This window comes from Nyctibius grandis, chromosome 5 (assembly GCF_013368605.1).
Source record: "Nyctibius grandis isolate bNycGra1 chromosome 5, bNycGra1.pri, whole genome shotgun sequence".
In the NCBI taxonomy this organism is placed as follows: domain Eukaryota; kingdom Metazoa; phylum Chordata; class Aves; order Nyctibiiformes; family Nyctibiidae; genus Nyctibius; species Nyctibius grandis.
The window spans coordinates 17,839,059-17,858,506 of NC_090662.1; the positions used below are offsets into that span (position 1 = coordinate 17,839,059).

The following is a 19,448-nucleotide window of genomic DNA, read 5'->3' on the forward strand; positions in this document are numbered from 1 at the left end:
AATAAAGTCAAATTTGAAGCAAAGTATATGTGAAAAAGGTGAGTAAATGTTACTTTTTAACATAGGTCAGTCTTTGTCAACGTACGTATAATGCATAGAGTACATGAGATCGTAGAAAGCAACATAGTCTGTAATGATTTCTGTTTAGCTACCACTGCTAACTGGATCAGTGAATCTTGAAGTATCTGATTTATACATATGAGAAGTTTTTACATTAAACATAGTACAAAAGACTGGACATAGGGACCATTTCTTTACTGAGAGGGTGGTCAAACACTGGAACAGGCTTCCTAGAGAGGTAGATGATGCCCCAAGCCTGCCAGTGTTTAAGAGGCATTTGGACAATGCTGTTAATAACAAGCTTTAGCTTTTGGTCAGCCCTAAAGCAGTCAGGCAGTTGGACTAGAGGTCGTTGTATGTCCCTTCCAACTGAAATATTCTGTTCTAAAAAAATTTTTGAAACAAAGCACTGGGCAGAAGCTGTTACTTTGACAAATCTTTATGGAGTTCATGAAGCTGTGAATGAAGTGATTCTGCAAGGCATAGCTAAATATGTTTTAACTTTCCTTATTTACTGATTACTTTTTTCACCTCCTTGGGGAAATTGCTCTCCTTATACAGAAAAATAAATCTTCATCCCACCATTTCTAACCTGCCTTGTGCTTTCTGGTTTAGACTATGTAGGCATTATTGCCATGGCTCCTATTGTTTTTTTTCCCTTAGTCATCTACGCTGTTGCAACCATTTTGGAACGTCCACTCCAGAATGGGCAGGTGCAGAATGAATTCCTTCAGGATCTGTGATGGTAGAATAATGCTTTCTGCACAGATGTTCCTAGACTTATTTCCTGTAGGTATTTGATGTGCTCATTTTTCCAGGTAAAAACATGTCTCTTTTTTTTTTTCTTCCTCATAATTGATAACAATTCCTCCTCTTTTTTTTTTGCATTCTTTATCTGAAAGGTTTAATGGGCATGGAAAAAAGATACTCACTGTGTTCAGTCAAAATAGAAGTCTGTTTCTCTTCATACTTTGATTAGGAGAAAGAAACAGAAGTTTGGGATATTTCTGGTTTCTGTGTTTGTGAGCTTTCCTAGGACTTTTTCCCGAGAGAAAATGGTGTGCTACCAAAGAGAACGCTTTTCTCTGGAAAAAGGGAAAGAAATACACCCTCTATTGCTCAGCCTGTGCAGAAAGTGCCATTGACTATTAAGGAGATAAAGACTACATAAAGTTTCAGAAACACATCCAGTCTTCTTTCTCCTTTTGCTTTTAGCATTTCTTTTGGTTGTAGATTGTGCTATGCTTATGTGCCATGCAGTTTTCATATATTTAAAGGAGCATTTTGATTGTGTTCCTCCTAAAATGAAAATGCACGAATGAAATTGAGCAGCCTCTTGAGCTGTTAGGTGATTTAGTGGACAAATCAGACTTTTTTGTTTGTTTTTTTTTTCTGTTGGCACTAGTCTTTAAGTTCCTTCTGAAACTGGCTGCATTGCTTGAACAGCTTGTTAAGTTCTCATGTTGCCATTTTGGTTGGTTATTAATGATTTGAGAGATCAGGCATGTCTGCAAACTTTGCTGAAGACGTTGTTTGTTTATGGTAAAATGTGTGAAGGGTCGAATTGAAGATATTACAAGCTGTATTAGTTCAAAACTGTGAATTAATGACACTTACTGACTTGAATTACAATGTTAAACTTTCGTATCTCAACCCTTAGAATCCGTTCAGGAATACTGTCTATGTAGAAATGTTCTTGATTCCAGAAGTGCCTGAGCAGCAAATGGTTGGTGACCAGGAAAGCTCTCAGGAAGTGTTACAGATTCTTACCTTTTTCTTACGCTGTTCCCATGGTAGCTGCTTTTTGCCATTGCTGGAATAAGAGTATCAGGATAGACTGAGCTTTACAGTGCCTGGTATGGCCAGTCTTTGTGTTCTTATGTACATGGGAAAATAGAAGAAGAAAACTTAAAAGAGGAACAAAATAAGAGTAGGAAATATTTAAAAAACTCAAAGCACCTTAGCTCAGTTTAAGAGTCATTATAATGGTTTAATCTTAATCTGCAGTCACAAACACTAACGTACCCGTTATGAGGTCATTACATACATAATATATATTATTTATGCAGAGGAATTAAAATTGCTTGGAATCCTAATGGTGAGCGTAGGAGGCTTGTACCAAAACCTAATGTACTATTTCTTTTATGTAACCCTAATTCTAGGTTTTTATAGCAATTCATTTTGGGATAATAAAACCAATTCTAGTTACCATGAATTAATGGCATATCTAGGTATGTATAATTAAAGAGGAATAGGAGGCAATTTTCATTTTGGATTGGCAATTCTGATATTGCAGAACTTACTGTACTGTCTTTTAAAGCACTCTGTAGTGGTCATTGTCAAATACAGACTTGGAATTGCTCATTTTCCTGGGTTTGTTAATATTTCAATTTATATTTGCACATTTTTGGTTAAGATGGAATACAGTCTCTCTGAGTATAATTAAATGCTTATATAAAAATCCCACTTCTGAATGGATTAGAGAAGTTCTGAAGAAGTAGCATGTGTAGACTTCAGGTTCATGCACAAGTAATTTTAATCCTAGTGCCTACTTTGGCTAAAGTAAATAAAACAGATGCACCCAACATTCTTTTAAAACTATCTTTTGTTCATATTCCTTGTTCTGAAATGTGGACTTGACAGTATGTAAACTGGGAATACAATATCTTTTTCTTGCTGAAGTCTGAGTGGACTGCTTAGAACACCTGTATTGAACAACATTATTAATATGCTTTTCAGCACTGTTCAGTAGCACAAAAATAATGTGATTTAGATCTGAATTAGAGTAATAAATGGTGACCTTTGAAGAGACTGTACTAATTATTAAAAATAATAAGCTGTAAAGCATGTAAACTGGTTATTTAATCCTTCCTCTTGCTTCAGGGTATTATCAAAGAACTTATTAGGATTTGTAGCTACCTAATATGTTCTTAAAGACCTTCAGTGGTGGAGATTTCACATCACATCTGGCCACCTTTAACAATGAAAGATGGTAACAATGGAATAAAGTTCAACTTCTGCACCTGCAGTGCAGAAGATTCAGCTTAGGGTTAAACCTGTTCCTACTTGCTCTGTCTATATGGAGATCAGCTTCAATTTGCAGCAGTGTTTTCCTCATAAATATGTTCTATAGACTTCTGATTATTTCTGCTTCTGCTGGACTCTGGTGGCTCCATGTCTGTCTTAGATAGCAAGAAATTGGAGTGCCCAAAACATTATTGCTTGAGTTGAGTGTTTACTCGTATTATGAAGACCAGACAATTACTTTAAACTGGCGGTTTTGTTTACATATTCCAGTGTGCCTTTTTCTCAAAAGCACAAGATTCCTGACTTGCATTCAATTTGTGGTCTACTGTGATGTCTAGAATGATTTTTGATGTAACTGCTGTATATCCAGCTATAGTTATGCAGCTATAGTGCATTTTTGCTGTTGATTAAGTTTAATACCTAATTTAAACTACCTGCTTAAGTTTAATAGCTCTTTCTTGTCCCCGTTCAATGGCACCCTGTTTTCAGACCATTTTTCTAGTTTGTCAAGATAATTTTTTTTTTTTTTTTAAATTTTTATTTTTGAATAATGAAATGTTGGTAACTGTTCTGAGAATGGTTTTCTGGTCAGTCCTGATTCTCTAGACTTACTGTTACTTTGAGTCTCCTCATCTGTATGATTCTCAGTTGGCTGAAGTGTGGCTATGATATTGGGACTTGCATAACAAAGAAATTATTTCTTACTACTTATTCCTAGGTATTTTGTAGATATTTAGAAAATTCCTAATTTTAGTGTTAAGTCCTGTGTATGCTTTAGTTCTCCTTACCTTACTCATCCATGGCAGATTGTTACAGATATTTCCTGATGGCTTTGAGATCTCATACCCGTTCTTTTAAGTAAAGTCTAAAGTTCTTTTGGGTTCAACTAGCAATTTCATCTCTGGTAGACATTTGTGATTTAAAGGTATTTCTGTTCCTGATGTCCATTATATATATTTAATGTGCTTGTCATGTGTTGCTTTTCACTTCATGGCAGTATATGAGCCACAGTTTGCTCAAATACAAAATGTATAATAAAATTAAATGTAAGACGACTGAAGTGTTAGTGTTGACTGGCTTTGAGTAACTCTTACATGTTAGGATGGCAGAAAACTAAGCTGACTCAATCAAAATCGTTACAAACATATATACATTGTTATCTGGTTTGTATCTTTCACCATTTTTTATAAATAAGCTTATTTTTAATATCTTTTTTTTTTTTTTTAACAGAAATCTTTTGGACAGAGATACGTTTTCTAAATCTGATCCAAGTAAGTATGTAGCCTTTTATTGTTTCTTCTCATCATTTATTCCAAATGTGTAATCACTGGATTAAAAATTAGGTGGGTGATTTTCTTCAGTGTCAGTTATGTTTACATTGTCCTTGGGGCAATTATTTAAAGTAATTAAGTTATAGTTTCTGTTATATGAACTAGAATTTTAAAGACTCTGTGTTCAATATTGCTTTCCTGAGCTACATGGTCCCTTATTTAGCAGTGAACATAGATTTCCCTAAAATTAATAAATGCAGGAAAGTTTGTTTTTTTTTTTTAGTATCTGTTGTTCTAGATCTCTTTCAAAGCTAGTAAGCAAACTTCTAAATAAACTAGAAGCACTTGTTGCTGCTAGTACATAGTGTCCGCTAATCTTAAAGTCAAACACTGAAAAATAAAATTAAGTTAATTCGTCTCTGGGAAACACAACTTTCCTTATCAAAAATAGTATGATGGTTTATGAATATTAATGTTTTTCAGATATGTAAGATCCCCTTAATTTTATTAATGCATGACTGGATCCCAAAAAACTCTCATGCCTATGAATTACATATGATGGGACTTTTGATTTAAAATCCATTACTGTCTCCCTGTATTGGACACTTTATAAACTTCTATCAAGGAACTGAGTCCACAAAAGATTTCCTTTTTTTCTGACAGCGTTTAATCAAAGTACTTCTGTCGTGTTAATTGACTAGTCCTTAGATTATGGTGTCTTGGGTCATGTTGTCTCCCCCACAATTCTCCGTATCTTTTTATCTGTAAGTTCATTTTCTTTTTTTTTTTTTTAAGCCTGGGCTTTTCTTCATTAGAATAACATGTATTGTGCTTACTGACATTGGAAATAACCTGAGATGCATATACTTCTATCAAGTGTTTGGACATGTAACTGTGTCCTGATGGGGTATGCTTGAATACTGAGTCATGTGACAGTATGAAACATTTGAGTACTTTTGTGAGAGTATGTTTGTCTGTTCTTAACCAAAAGTTTCTTGAGAGAGATTCCACAATAGACTTTTGATGGGAAAAGCTGCTACTTCCTGGGGAAAAGCTGTGTGAACTTAGGAGTACCTTTGACATTCCTAACCTATTAAAAAAATGTTTTTAAAAAAGGAGGCAATACCATGCCTCTGGTGTAGGGAAATCATGCAGAAGCAGAATTGAGTGTCTTGCATATTACTGGTTTTTAGTTGGCTAATAAAAACTTGGTTGTCTAGGTTAAGCAATTTTGAAGAGTAGTCAGTGACCTATTGCCCCTGATAGACTGAATTCAGAGATCTCTTTATTGAATCAAGGCACCTTTCAACAAAAGTGATGAGGTGTCTAGTTTTTAAGCTCAAATATTATTAGGGACAAGTGCTTCAAGTTTTTTAACAGATAGGGAACTGTATTAGGCATAAATTGCAGGGTTTGAGTAGCAGGGGACTGCCATGTGACCTGTGTAGGAAGAGGCCATGAACCACCCTGTGACTGTCACAGCTGGTTCCAGTCAGCTCTGAAAGCCATGTGAGTAACCATTGCCTGCCAGAACTTCTCAGCAAGCCAGGGGAGCAGACAGTGCCCCTGCCCAAACATATTTTAGAAAAAAAGCAGCAGCAGCTAGGAGCTAGAGACTCAGCTGCCTAAGATAATGCCAGAGCCCCGCTTCTGAAGATATACTGCTGGTGATGCATTCTTGAAAGGAGACACTCCATGCAAAAGGCAGTGCACTTCTGAAAGGTCTGTGGCCTATGGGCAACCCAAGCTGGGGCAGGTGGGCAAACCCAAGCGATTGTGGCTGGTGGGTGACACATGCTGGGTAAGGGACACAAAGAAACAGAGTGGCAGGAAAACCTGAAGAAATGTTAGTATCTTTAAAATATTTCTGAGAAGTAAACTGGTGGTATTTTTTATAGATTCAAAGTATACGGAAATATATTTTAAAGTGTCATGACTTTGCATGCCAGTTAAAAACTTACTGCTTTCTTGTTTCTGGTAAATAGCTAATTTAAAGGACTAAAATTGGTGATATGCTTTAGAGATCTGGTCTCAAGTTGTGAGTACCCAGTTACGCTGCCAATCAGGCCTATCTGTCACAGGTTAGCAGTACAAAAACATGGAGTACAGTAATACTGTCCTTGGTAAAGAGAGAAGGGGGAACCCGTTGGCTCTGGAAGTGCTCATACTGTATTTGCACTCAAGAAATTACTTGGCAAAGCAGCTTTGATTGTGGCTACTCTCCAAACAGTATATATTTAGTTTTAGTATTCTGCAAGTTTTTTTATTAGCCAATTTAGTTTGTTTGCTCCCAGTGTCCTTTAGGTGAGCACAGAGATATGGCTCTACTGTAAAAATGAAAGGGGTAAGGGGGTAGTATAAAAAGTGCTATTCTCATCCGTAGTTGGAAGTACAGCAGGATGGCTTCACTAAGGGCAAATTGTGCCTAACAAATATGATGGCCTTCTACAACGGGGTTACATCATTGGTGGATAAGGGAAGAGCGACTGATGTCATCTACCTGAACTTGTGCAGAGCATTTGATACCGTCCTGCACGACATACTTGTCTCTGAATTGGAGAGACATGGACTTGATGGATGGACCACTCGGTGGATAAGGAATTGTCTGGATGGTCGCACACAGAGTTGTGGTCAACGGCTCGACATCCAAGTGGAGATCAGTGACAAGTGGCGTTCCTCAGGGGTTGGTATTGGGACCAGTCCTGTTCAACATCTTTGTTGATGACATGGACAGTGGCATTGAGTGTGCCCTCAGCAAGTTTGCTGACAACACCAAGCTGTGGTGCAGTCGACACGCTGGAGGGAAGGGGACCATCCAGAGGGACCTTGACAGACTTGAGAGCTGGGCCAATGTGAACCGCGTGAAGTTCAATAAGGCCAAGTGCAAGGTCCTTCACATGGGTCGGGGCAATCCCAAGCACGAATACAGGCTGGGCGGAGAATGGATTGAGAGCAGCCCTGAGGAGAAGGACTTGGGGGTGATGGTTGATGAGAAGCTCAACATGAGCTGGCAATGTGCGCTCGCAGCCCAGAAGGCCAACTGTATCCTGGGCTGCATCAAAAGAAGCGTGGCCAGCAGATCGAGGGAGGTGATTCTGCCCCTCTGCTCGGCTCTCGTGAGACCCCACCTCGAGTACTGTGTCTAGCTCTGGGGCCCCCAACATAAGAAGGACATGGAGCTGTTGGAGCAAGTCCAGAGGACAGCCACAAAGATGATCGGAGGGCTGGAGCACCTCTCCTATAAAGACAGGCTGAGAGAGTTGGGGCTGTTCAGCCTGGAGAAGAGAAGGCTCCGGGGAGACCTTCTAGCAGCCTTCCAGTACCTGAAGGGGGCCTATAGGAAAGCAGGAGAGGGACTTTTTACAAGGGCATGTAGTGATAGGATGAGGGGGAGCGGTTTTAAACTGAAAGAGGGTAGATTTAGGTTAGATATTAGGAAGAAATTCTTTCCTGTGAGGGTAGTGAGACACTGGCACAGGTTGCCCAGAGAAGTTGTGGATGCCCCCTCCCTGGCAGTGTTTAAGGTCAGATTGGATGAGGGTTTGAGCAACCTGGTCTAATGGAAGGTGTCCCTGGCTGTGGCAGTGGGGTTGGAACTAGATGGTCTTTAAAGTCCCTTCCAACCCAAACCATTCTATGATTCTATGATAACTTTCCTTAGTGTCTGTTTGCTTGGACAAAGGCCATTCTTAGGCTGGTCTATATACAGTAACTAAAAAAGGTGTCAAAACCAACATCGTACCGCTTTCACAAGATCCACTTTTAGACCCACTGAATTTGCACCCATTAGATCTCATACAAGATAGTCACTCTGTATGTTGAGGTCTCATTTGATTTGACTAGGCCAGTTCTAGTATGCTTTTCAAACTCCAGTGCAGTTATCCAGGGATCGTGCTGATCGTGAAAATCTGATTTTATCCTCTTGATCTTTTTCTCAGAGAGGGACACAGATGAATAAGTTGACTTCCGTGTCAACAGAAACAGCCTTCTCCTGAATTTAAAAAGGACTTGTGGTTTCTCCGGTTCTCTTAGGAGGCTTGCTTAGCCTTTTTTTTTGATACTGTAGTTGCTACTCAGTATTTATTCCAATTCCAGCCACTTCCCTGCAATCTAGAATATTCATGCCAAGAGGAAGCTGGCACTTTGCCTCCTTAGAGGCAAGTTACAGAAATAATGTAGATATTAGATATAGATGGGACAGACTTGGATAGCCCTTGTTCATGAAATGTTTTAATCAGTACTGAAGTCTCTTACTGACAATGCTTTCTCATCAGTGGAGTCAAAGCAAGTCATACGTATTGATTTACTGTAGCATTTAGACCATTTTGGTCTTCCAGTTTGGAGACTTTTTTTTTCTACAAATATTTCTGAGAAAACCCCCTTTTTTTTTTTTTTTATTTTTTTTTTGAGAGAATGAGCTAAAGCAGTGCTTCCTTGATGAGGCAGGGATAAGACCTGCAAAGGAGATACAGATTAATGCATTTGGCATGTTTCTTCATCTAATGACAGTTAGGCAGAATCATTTTCTTCACATGCACTGTCTAGCCAAACTGAGCCACTGTGCAGCTATGGTGGCAGCATCATGGTCAGGATGGAATGTCCTCTTGTGGAGCCCTCTGACTCCTGAGTATGGTAATAGAAAGAGTCTGATATGAAAGGCGGGAGAGGTAAAAACTCTTCCCCTGAAGGATCTCTCCGTGGAAGATCATAACAATGAGAAGACTCTCATTGGGACAAAGGGACCTTCAGGAAGGTCTGCCTTGAAAGTATAGAAGCTGGTCAGCGAAAAGTAATGGGGAACCCCTGTTAGAAGCGGGTGCAGGATCACGGAAAGGTTTAGGTAGCATGGGGAAAAGGCCGACTTTATTGTGACTAAGACTTTCTTGAAAGGGAATAGATGTGTTATGTTTGGGAAAACGGAAGTGGGCAGTTTGGATGTAATGGTAGTTGCCAGGCTAAAGGATAGGCATATATGCATTGAATGGGAAAGGACCAGAGTAGGGTAAGGGAGGCCCAAACTATCTGGAAAAATAAGAAGGCGCAGAGTATAACATTTTGGGAACTGACTCTACAACTGAGTGACAACTGTTGACACTTCCACCCTCTTCTTCATTGCAAGATTTCATTAAATTTACCTTGAATTTTACACTGTGGTATCAGTGTCCAGAGTTAAAAATTACAAAGTGTTAATATTTCTGACTATGGGTATGGATGTATCCTCCCTTGCAAGAGCTCATATGGCAAAGCTTGCTAAAAAGATTTCTTAGCCAACTCCCTTGTGAGGGTCTGTTACTCTTCATCAATGTGCTGCTCTGAACGTCCTCATTTCTCCGTCAGTTTCCCACTTAACAAGCGAAGAGCTGGTTGTTCAGCTCCGCCTTAGGATGTGGTTGCATGATATGTTGGCTTTTGAAACTTAAGAATTTCCTGTTTATCCCACTTTATTCCTTCCCCATGACAATGCTATTAACTATTTTCTGCTAAAAAAAAATAAAAGTTGGTTACTTCATGAAGCCTTGGATCTCTGGTTTGTGCGGTTCAAGTGCTTTAGATCAACTTCAACGTATTTATCTGCATTTCTCCAGTTGGATATGACTTTGAAGAAGTTTTTGAGGGATTATTGTAATTAGTATGATATCAGGGTCTTTATAAAACCATCTCTCCGAGAGCCCTTAAGGATAGTGAATCTTCCACCGATGGAGACCAGTATAATGGATGGTTTCCTGAAAATTTCTGGGGTGAGTTTTAGAGGAAAGACAGAAGAAGTTTTAAAATTATTCCAAATTTGCAAAGTATTTATCAGGAAGTCTGGAATGTGTATCTTTTCTATAGCTTTCATTAGGACTGACTTTTTTGAAATGTCAGTTCGAGATGCACATTTATGTATTACTGTCAAACTTGCACCTTGTACTTATAATAGAATAAATATTACATGAGATGATTATTAGTCTGTATCTTCATTGTATTTAAAGTACCTGCCACATCTGCAGCCTAGATAAATATCAGAAAATTACTAGTTGTACTACAAATTCTTAGCTCTTTTCTCCTCATTTAAGGTTTTATATAAATGATTCTTAAACTAGAGAGATGGTCCCGCTCCTGGGTTATACCTTTAGAAGCACTGGGGAGCTGCTGGTAGTGGAGGGGAATAGAAGTCTACTAATGCCTCAGTAATGAAAAGGTGGGAATGATAGCATTGCTTGCTGTAAGTCCTCCAAAGATAAAAAAAAAAACAAACCAAATGGGAGTAAATTGACTATGAAGAAACTGAATTTGGAAACTAGGATTCTAACAGACATACAGCTATGAGCAGCCTTCAAAAAAGCAGGAACAGAGTAAGACACTGAATTAGTTTTAAGGTGGAGCTTTACACCTGTTTTTTAACCCTTTTATATTATGTGACTCCCATCTTATCAACCATGGTAGAAGACTAAAATTATCCTACGATAATCTTTTTCAGTAGCTGTTAATAATGATAATCTTTTTTTGTTTGTAGCTGTTCTTTTATTTGGCTTCATAAACTAGGGAGATAAGATAGTGCCAGAACGTTTCTTTTCTGAAAATTTGATAGTAGTGGATATTTTACAGTTGTGTTGTTGCTTTCTTCTCCTCAATATTAAATCTCTCATTTTTTAATATTCTTTTTGTTCCACAGCTGCAATGCACAATTGTTACGTGAGTTACTGTATTAACACTAATACACGGGGCAGGATGTAATACAAAGAATAAAGCAGCAGATCAATAGTGAAAAATGATTATGTTTCAGAAAAATCTGGACAATACACATATCTGAATAGCAAAAGTGCACATTATCTGTAAAGAGTGGCTTTTCTTATAAATGAATGAAAGTTCTATTCTCAACTGAGTTATAGGTATGAGAAATTTCTAATTTGAAACTTAGATGTAAGCTCTTGGCAAAATGGATAAAATCCATAATAATGTCTGCTTTTGAAATTAGTAAGACATTTATGTTCTTGGAAACCACTACTGAAAATTGGGAAGATAGTCATTATTGTGGAACTGGTAACATTAGTTTAAAAAAAAGAGTTTTCATTGGGGAAAGTGAAAGGAATGTTTGTGAGAGCCTACCTGATTCTATGTCAGCAGTAGGGGTATTTCCAGAGAATATTTTTTTGCTTGTTTTTATCTATGGTAACTTCCTTTGACAACATTTCCTGCTTCTCCCAGGGTTACCTGGCACAAGTTAGTCAGAAGTTCAGTAACCTTCAGACACTTCTGTAGTGATTTCATAGCTTCCATTTCACTCTGTTTTCGCACCATTTCCCACTTAACTTCATTCTTCATGTAATTTAGTTCAGCAATCTACTTCCGTAGTGTGCTGTAAAAATAGGCTTGTTGGTTTGAATTCATTCCTACTATAAGCAGGAACCAAAGCTAGGAGCATGATTGCCCAAGGTTTCATTTAGAGTAAATGGAGAAAGACAGACATGTCCAGAGAATGATTTTGAAATTTTTTGTAAAAGCTTTTTTTCTTCTACAAGACATCTTATTCGAAAAAAAAAAAAAGTTGTGTTAGCTTTTAACTTCTATTTGAGCTAAAATATTGAACTTGCTTTTCTTGCTGTTCTTCCTCTTATTTGCTACTGCCTAATGGGATTTTTTTTTTTTTTGATGTGGAGCAAATACCTTTCAATTAAGAAGCAAATGTAGGTTGAAGCTTGACTTCGTTTCTGCTTTGGTCTGTTGATGATTCTGACTTCACTGAGAACAAAACCAGGCTTTTACCTTTATTGTTCAACGGTATTATTTTTAACCTTCTGCTGAAAAAATAATGATCAGCACAGGAGAAGAATTTGTCAGGAAAAAAGTGTTCAAATATCTGTATTTCCATTGTTTAGAAAAGGGCTGTAGTGGAGTTTCAGGTAAAAATTGCTTTATGGTTGTTAGCTGCAACTAGTTAAAGACTGTAGAAAATAAAGTTTATAGTACTCCTTCAGTGCAAATGATTTGTACTTATAATAGTGTTTTAAAATACCTGATTATAATCACTGTACCTCTGTCACCAGTCCCCATGGTGGAAGCTGCAGATTAGTGTGTAGTGGGTTCTGTACTGGGAAAACACATCTGTAAGGAGAGTGGTGCCTGTGGGATTATGCTGCTTGGTCTTTAAAAAACAGCTTAGGTCGACAAACTTCGTTGATTCCATTTTTTATTAGGTTTTAGTTTTAAAAAAATAAGGATGCATATGCAAGATACTTAAATATATGTAAATAATTTGAAGCAGAATTAAGGAAGAAAAACCTGAGAAGGTGTTTTTTTTCCTTTGTTCCACTTTTAGTTCCCCTGTTCTCTTTTTCCAGTAGGGTCCTCATTTGTTTTTATTTTAATTCTCTCATCTCTTGAAGGAAGCATAATTTAGGGTAATTATGCATTAGATTAACTAGGATAGCCGACCATCCACATTTAATGAAGACCTGCTTTTATCCAATTTTACTGCTAAGGATTGTCAAGTTGATTTACTGGAGGTCAAGCACCAGTGTTGCCTCCCATTTTAGGAACCACCCTATTTATTAGCTCATTGCTACAACAACTAGACCATATTGTTGCCAATCTGGTTATGCATACTGAAACCAAGGGAAAACATTTTACGATTGGTTGTCCTAGTTATAATTTCAACATCACAACAGGACTACAAATTGGTTCACTTAATTTAAGAATATGTTAAATTCTGAAAATGACCAAGCATTTTTTTCTTTTCACAGTCTGTGTTTTGTACACACAAGCCATTGGAAACAAAGAATGGAGTAGAGAGGTAAGATACGTATTCATAGATGTGTAAAACTTTTGTAGTATACTTAAGGCTGGTCATTTGCCCTAGTCAGAAAAGGGCGTGTCATAGCCTCTTGAATGCCATGGTAAACAAAAGGAGTCCTATGTACCAGTAAGCACTTAAAACCCTGTCACATTAATCTCAATTCTCATATCTGTATCACATATTTCCATCAAAAGGGAAAACAAAATTAGACAAAATACATGAGTTTCCTGTTCTACGGTCTCCCTGAGATAAATGAAATCCAACTTAGCTATCAGTCTGGACAAGGTTTGTGGCTATCAAGAGAGGAAAACACTCAAACAATACAAGTTCTGTGGAAGGATTCAACTGTGGTGATTGTCAGTGTCAGCAAAACTGGCCTGTAGTTGCGGTAGAGATCTACTTTTCCCGTTGTAGCGTTTGGGAGAAGTTAGGTGCTGCTACATAGAGTATACACCAGGCAACAAGGACGAAGGGTATTATGCAATAGGTTCAGACTATGTCTTCTTAACATATCAGTGTAAACACTGGAGAGATGTCTTAAGAAACTAAATCAAGTACCTCTGAATTGGGTATCTACAGCAGATCAACATTTATAGCCTGGAACTGTCTCTCTGTACTTAGTCATCTAATTTTTCTCCTTTAATATTATCTTTGAAGAGTTGACAGTGTTGGGGGAAGGGTGGTAATCTTTCTACTGATAAAACGTGCTATGTAGCTGCCTTACAGAGAAGATTGATGGAACTGTTCTTCACTGTAGGTGGGCTGCTGTGTGGCCATGCATTCTAAGAACAGAGCCAAGAGAGGAATGAACTATCTTACTGTTTTTCCCTGTAAAAGAGAGGAGGTCTGATGTTCTTGTTTTCGGAACTCGTATTTTATGTGATTACTGCTGTGTAAAAATTCCAGTGGAGGGGCCAGGGACACAGAAACCAGACCTCTTCCCATCTATTTGATGTCCTTGCCAGCTGGCTGGAGAAACATTTTCTGCTTTGCTGAAACATTGTAGATGTGGGTTTCAGTCTTGTCAAGATGAGATAATTGAATTTGTCTTCTACAAAGCTCATATGATGGGCTGTACATGAAATATTGTACCTATTTCATTTGTAGCTTTTAGTGAAATTGCTGCTCTGAGTGAAATTGCTGCTCTGTTGTTTTGAACTGTGTACTAGATGTCCTTACAGTATACCTATTGGATCACATTCCTCTGATGATTTGTGTTAAGAAATGTCAGGTTGAGGACCCTAAATGGGAATCCACTAATCTTAATTAAATTGGCAGAAGCAGTGGACATACACAGAGTTCTAAACATCTGGATACCTAACTCTGAAAACAGAGGAGTCTTCAGGTATTCAGGTGACTAGGTGGCTTGGTGTGGTTTGGTAGTAAAGCCTGGATCATCACTAAAGCATTCAGGTTCTTTTCGCGTCTAGGGTTAAGAGAATTTTGTCAGAAATTCTGGCTTTTATTGTTGTCTAAGGTTCATATGTAATTTTGTGGAATTTTCATACTGCTCTGGTGTAACTGTTAAAGTAAGTATTAACCATTTTAAATATCATAATTGTCCTGATGGTAAAATTATAACATTATCACCTTACTTAGAATATGTTCCATGTGCTCGTTTTGAGGTGATTTAGGAGATTGTTGATGGAAAGGTTCCATCTGCTCTCGATTTTAACAGATCCAAGTTTGTAATGGTTGAAGTGTGTCACCACCTTATAGCTTTGTATTATCTTCTGCCATTTTATCTCCTTGACCAAAGTGAATACACCTGAATAAGGCAGTGTGCAATGTTATTGCTTGTATTGCATCTTCGCACTGATTAGAGTATCTTGGCTAGGTGATGCACTTTGACATATGCCAGTTTAGGAACCAGGGGTTAAAACAGACTTTTGACATGGAAATTGCTAAAAAATCTTATGCTTTTTTTTCTTTTAGGACATAATTATCTCTTTCTTGTCTATTAGGAGAAGGTCTAGGTATAGGTATTTACAACTCGGTTGACTGTTTAAACTATTTATAGTAATGGAAAAAGACAACATCCTGAGGGCAGTTCATCAGACCTAATTTAGATGTCTGCATTAGATCAGATGAATCATTCTTTAGAAATGCCTCCAAGTGATGATCAAAAGGGTTATCAAGCATTGGAACAGGCTGCCCAGGGAAGTGGTTGAGTCACCATCCCTGGAGGTATTTAAAAGACCTGTGATGTGGCACTTAGGGACGTGGCTTAGTGGTGGACTTGGCAGTGCTGGGTTAACGGTTGGACTTGATGATCTTAAAGGTCTTTTTCAACCTAAATGATTCCATGTTTCTATGATGATCTGACTGATTTTGTTCAAAGTGGACACTTACTCATGTGTCTAGTAGTTAAGCATTTCACTGCAGCATCTATCAATTTGATTACCTTTTGAACCATAATGAGACATGCTTTATCTCCTTTGTAGATTTAGAGGGCTGTCTTAATGAAAATGACAAAGGCTACACGTTTTATGATCGACGTTTATTGGGATTTAGATTTTGTTTTTTTTAAAGTATTGGTGAAGTTTCTTTGGATCAATAGCTTGTATCTTCTTTAGCAGAGGGACATGGCATAAATAGGAATGTAGTTTGTAGCAGATGAGTAGTGAAAGTTTTAGTACAAGGAAGCAAAGGACAGAGCGTCTGGAAGAAGCCTATACTGTCACAGTTGTGAAGAAAGAATAAATTTTGCTCTTCCATGTTGTTCAGTTCACTGGAAAGCTTTCCCTGGCAGATTTCTTGAAATAATCAACTGTTTGAGGGAATTAAGACAGTTGGAATAAAAAACATCATATTTTCAAGGAAGTCATGTTTCCTTTCAAAGGAATGAGGAATCCTTTCTGGTTTTTATATACTTATGATTGTACGACCATGAGTTAAAAAGGCTTACGTAGAAATCACCGTCATGTGTACATGCAGTATACAGAGTTCATATGAGTGCCTGCATGCATGTTAGAGGAATGTTGTGGTTTTTCTGTTAAGTAGTATGAGTTTATGTATTAAAAACATTATACTTCCTTTGGGACAAACACACTGCAGAACATTTTATGACTATGCTTTTTCTAGAGTGGGGTTGTCAGTTGTGAATTTTTTGTTTGTTTCCTTGTAATCTCTGTAATTCTGATTGAGACTATTAGTCATTATTATAACAAGCTCATTTTATTGGTACTGCATTTCTTTCTCCACAATTCAAGTTTCTTATTTGTTCTGTTCACATGTAATGAAACTAGATTACAAACTATGAGAAGAGGATTATCTTTTGTTGTGTGTTCATATACTATTTTGTGCAGTGAGCTTCCAATGGAGAGTGTTACCTGGAGCTTCCTGAAGAATTTTCAAAAGCCATTTAAATCAGAGCCAAGAACCTAGTAATAGTTTAAACCATTCTTTAGTTCTTTGGTTCCCTAGAATTGTAACAGAATACTGGGTTCTGACCACATTTCAAGAAAGATGTTTAGAAGACAAAAGTCTAGAGATAGAAGTAATGAATTAGTAGATTAAGTAACATATGCTACACTGAAAAACTTAATCTCAAATTATTTTCCTAATGAAAGAGTGAATTAAGAATAATTGTAATCAGCTATAAATATCAACACTAAGAACATAAATTTAATAATGGAAAACATTTCTGTCTAACAGGTATAGAAAGATCCAAGAGATGGAAAAGGAAGTGAAATAAAAATTGGGCAAGAAACAAGAACTTATTTTTCAGAATGAGAGTGATTAATTATTGGAAGAACTTTATTGCATTTGTGGTAAAACACTGCAAATTTTAAAAAAAAGAAGAGAGGGCTTACTAGATATTATTCTCAAATTCACTCACGGCCATAAAGTCGAAGCAAGAATTAATTCGGAGAATTCATGTAGAAGGTGGTTAGCATCATGTAGAAGGTGGGTTGGATTAGACCCTCACGGATACGATAGTTGCTTTGTATCTTTGATATTGGACTTACCCAACTTGCTAGTCTTTTATAACTCTGATGCTAAAATGAAGGTTATGATTTTCCATTAACCTCATAGCCCCTTAGGCTGGATCACTAGATTGAGATGCTATAAAAATTCAAATGACTAAATAAGTTTTTAAAATCCCCTTCTACCAGGAGAGCTTGAATTATGAGGTGACAAAGACTCTCCATCTCAGGTAATCCAGAAAAGGGACTCTGGTTTTGATTTTCTTTGTTGAACATTTATTTTCCTTTAAATAGTTAAACTGATCCTGTTACTCTCCTGAATGACATTTCTGATAAAGGTATTTGCTTTTTGGCCATGTTAAGGTTTTTGCTTTACACAATGGTTGGTGGGGAAACTAGGCCATGTGGAGAACTAATTAATTAGCAGCTACGTTATTAGTTGTAAGTGACTGGATTATAGAAATAACCTGTTCTGCTTAAAAAAGGCTGTAGGTAATTGGGGAAACAGTTTTAAAAAGATGATGCTTCGTTTAGCTGAAGAGTGTAGACTGGTGATTTTTAGAAGCCAGCATTTTAATGTCATCTATAAGATAAATTTTAATAGTAATTTGTCAGTTTAGTTATATTAGTTTAATATGTAGCCCTTGGAAAAAAGTAAACAGACAAAAAACTGAAGCCTCAATTAAAAAAAAAAGTAATTTAAAGTAATTTAAAGTTAGCAATGCCACTGAATTCAATTTCTCAAGTTTTGTAATGATTTCAGTATAACTGATGAGAGATAAAGGTAGCAGTGTGACAGGCATTCTGTTAGGCCTTCTCTGGTCTCAGTGTGATTTAATCATCAGCATATTGCGTATGTATTTTCTTTTACTCATATACTTCTGTCATGCATTTTAAATCAGGTCCAAAAGATTTTCCAAGTGTAACATGGCTGTAGTGTAAAGTGAAATATTGTTTACTGAAAAAAATGCAGATTTGAAGGGACAAAAAGTACTTATAAATTTATGGTATTTTGCTGTTTTAAAAAATTAACTGACATTTAACTGCCATTTTGTAACTTTTTTTTTTCTTTTGAAGTAACTTTTCCTTTGAATTCATACATAGTTCTATTTCTAATGGAACTATAAAACTTAAAAACCCGAGATATGAGATATGACATAATCGTGGAATAATTTAGGTGAAAGAAACCTTTGTGTTATCTAGCCTCCTACTCATCTGCTGTGTCTGGGTCATCCTCCTGATCCATGCAAAGCCATCGTCAAAGTTAGGCCAGGTTGCTCAGGGCCTTTCCCGGCTAAGGTTTGAAATTCTCTAATGGCAGAGACTGCACAACTCTGGGCGACCCATTCCAGTGCTTAATCACTCATTCTGGAAGAATGTTTCCCTATATCCCTTCATAATGTCCTTTGTTGTGACTTTTGACTATTGTTCTCTGTCAGTTGTCTGTCTCTGTCTTCTATAATGCTGTTTAGGTAATGGAGGATGGTAATGGAAATAGATCTTCTCTTCTTCACACTGAACACACTGAGCTCCATCGGCTTTTCCTCAAGTTGTGTGCTCCAGCCTGCTGATTGGTTTGGTTTTTTTTTTTCAGGGTCCATTTAACCAAACGGCCTCCAGTCTGTTGATCCACTTGTATTTAGATCCCCAAACTGTACCCAGTTTTCCAGGTGGGGCCCCACATGTGTTGAACAGAGGGGAAATAGTTGTTGCCTTTGATCTGCAGGCTGTGCTGGTAGAAGTTGTCACTCCCCCTTCCATCTGAGTAAAATGGAGAGGTTTTTTTGAGTGTGCAAGCCCAACATCCTGTGCTGCATCAGGGACAGCATTGCCATCAAGTCAAGGGGGGTGATCCTTGCCTTCAGCACCAGTGAGCCCATTGCTGGAGTGCTGTGTCCAGTGCTGAGCTCCCCTGTGTGAGAAAGATACAGACATGCTAGAGTGGGTCCGGCAAAGGGCCGCTAAGATGTTGCAGGGACTGGAGCATCTCTCATATGAGGAGAGGCTGAGAGAGCTGGGATTGTTCAGCCTGGAGAAGAGAAGGCTTACATTTTATCTATGTTTATAAATACCTGATGTGAGGCAGTAAAGAAGGCAGAGACGGACTGTTCTCAGCTGTATCCAGTGGAAGGACAAGAGTCAGTGGGTACAAACTGAAATACAGAAAGTTCTATTTAAACATAAGAAAAAACCCGTCTTACTGTGAAACTGCCTTTACTATTTCAAGAAGGATCATACTGTTAGAAAAAGATCTGTTTATGAAGGTGTTAAGCCAGAGGTTTGTCAAAAGAGGTATTAGTGCCCCTAAATGAACTCTCTTGACAAGTTATCCTCTGAGCTCACTTAGTTATTTTGGGTTTGTGCCTTTCAATTTAGATGATGACT

At 37.6% G+C, this 19,448-nt stretch overlaps 1 protein-coding gene across 1 annotated transcript in view; it reads left to right on the plus strand.

The window, feature by feature from the left end:
* The window catches only part of CPNE8 (copine 8), a 106,789-nt gene that overhangs the window by 8,230 nt on the left and 79,111 nt on the right, over positions 1-19,448 (plus strand). The window contains exons 2-3 of the mRNA XM_068401191.1: positions 4,318-4,358; positions 13,082-13,131. Coding sequence (XP_068257292.1) covers positions 4,318-4,358; positions 13,082-13,131 — 91 coding nt within the window. The remainder of the gene's footprint in view (positions 1-4,317; positions 4,359-13,081; positions 13,132-19,448) is intronic.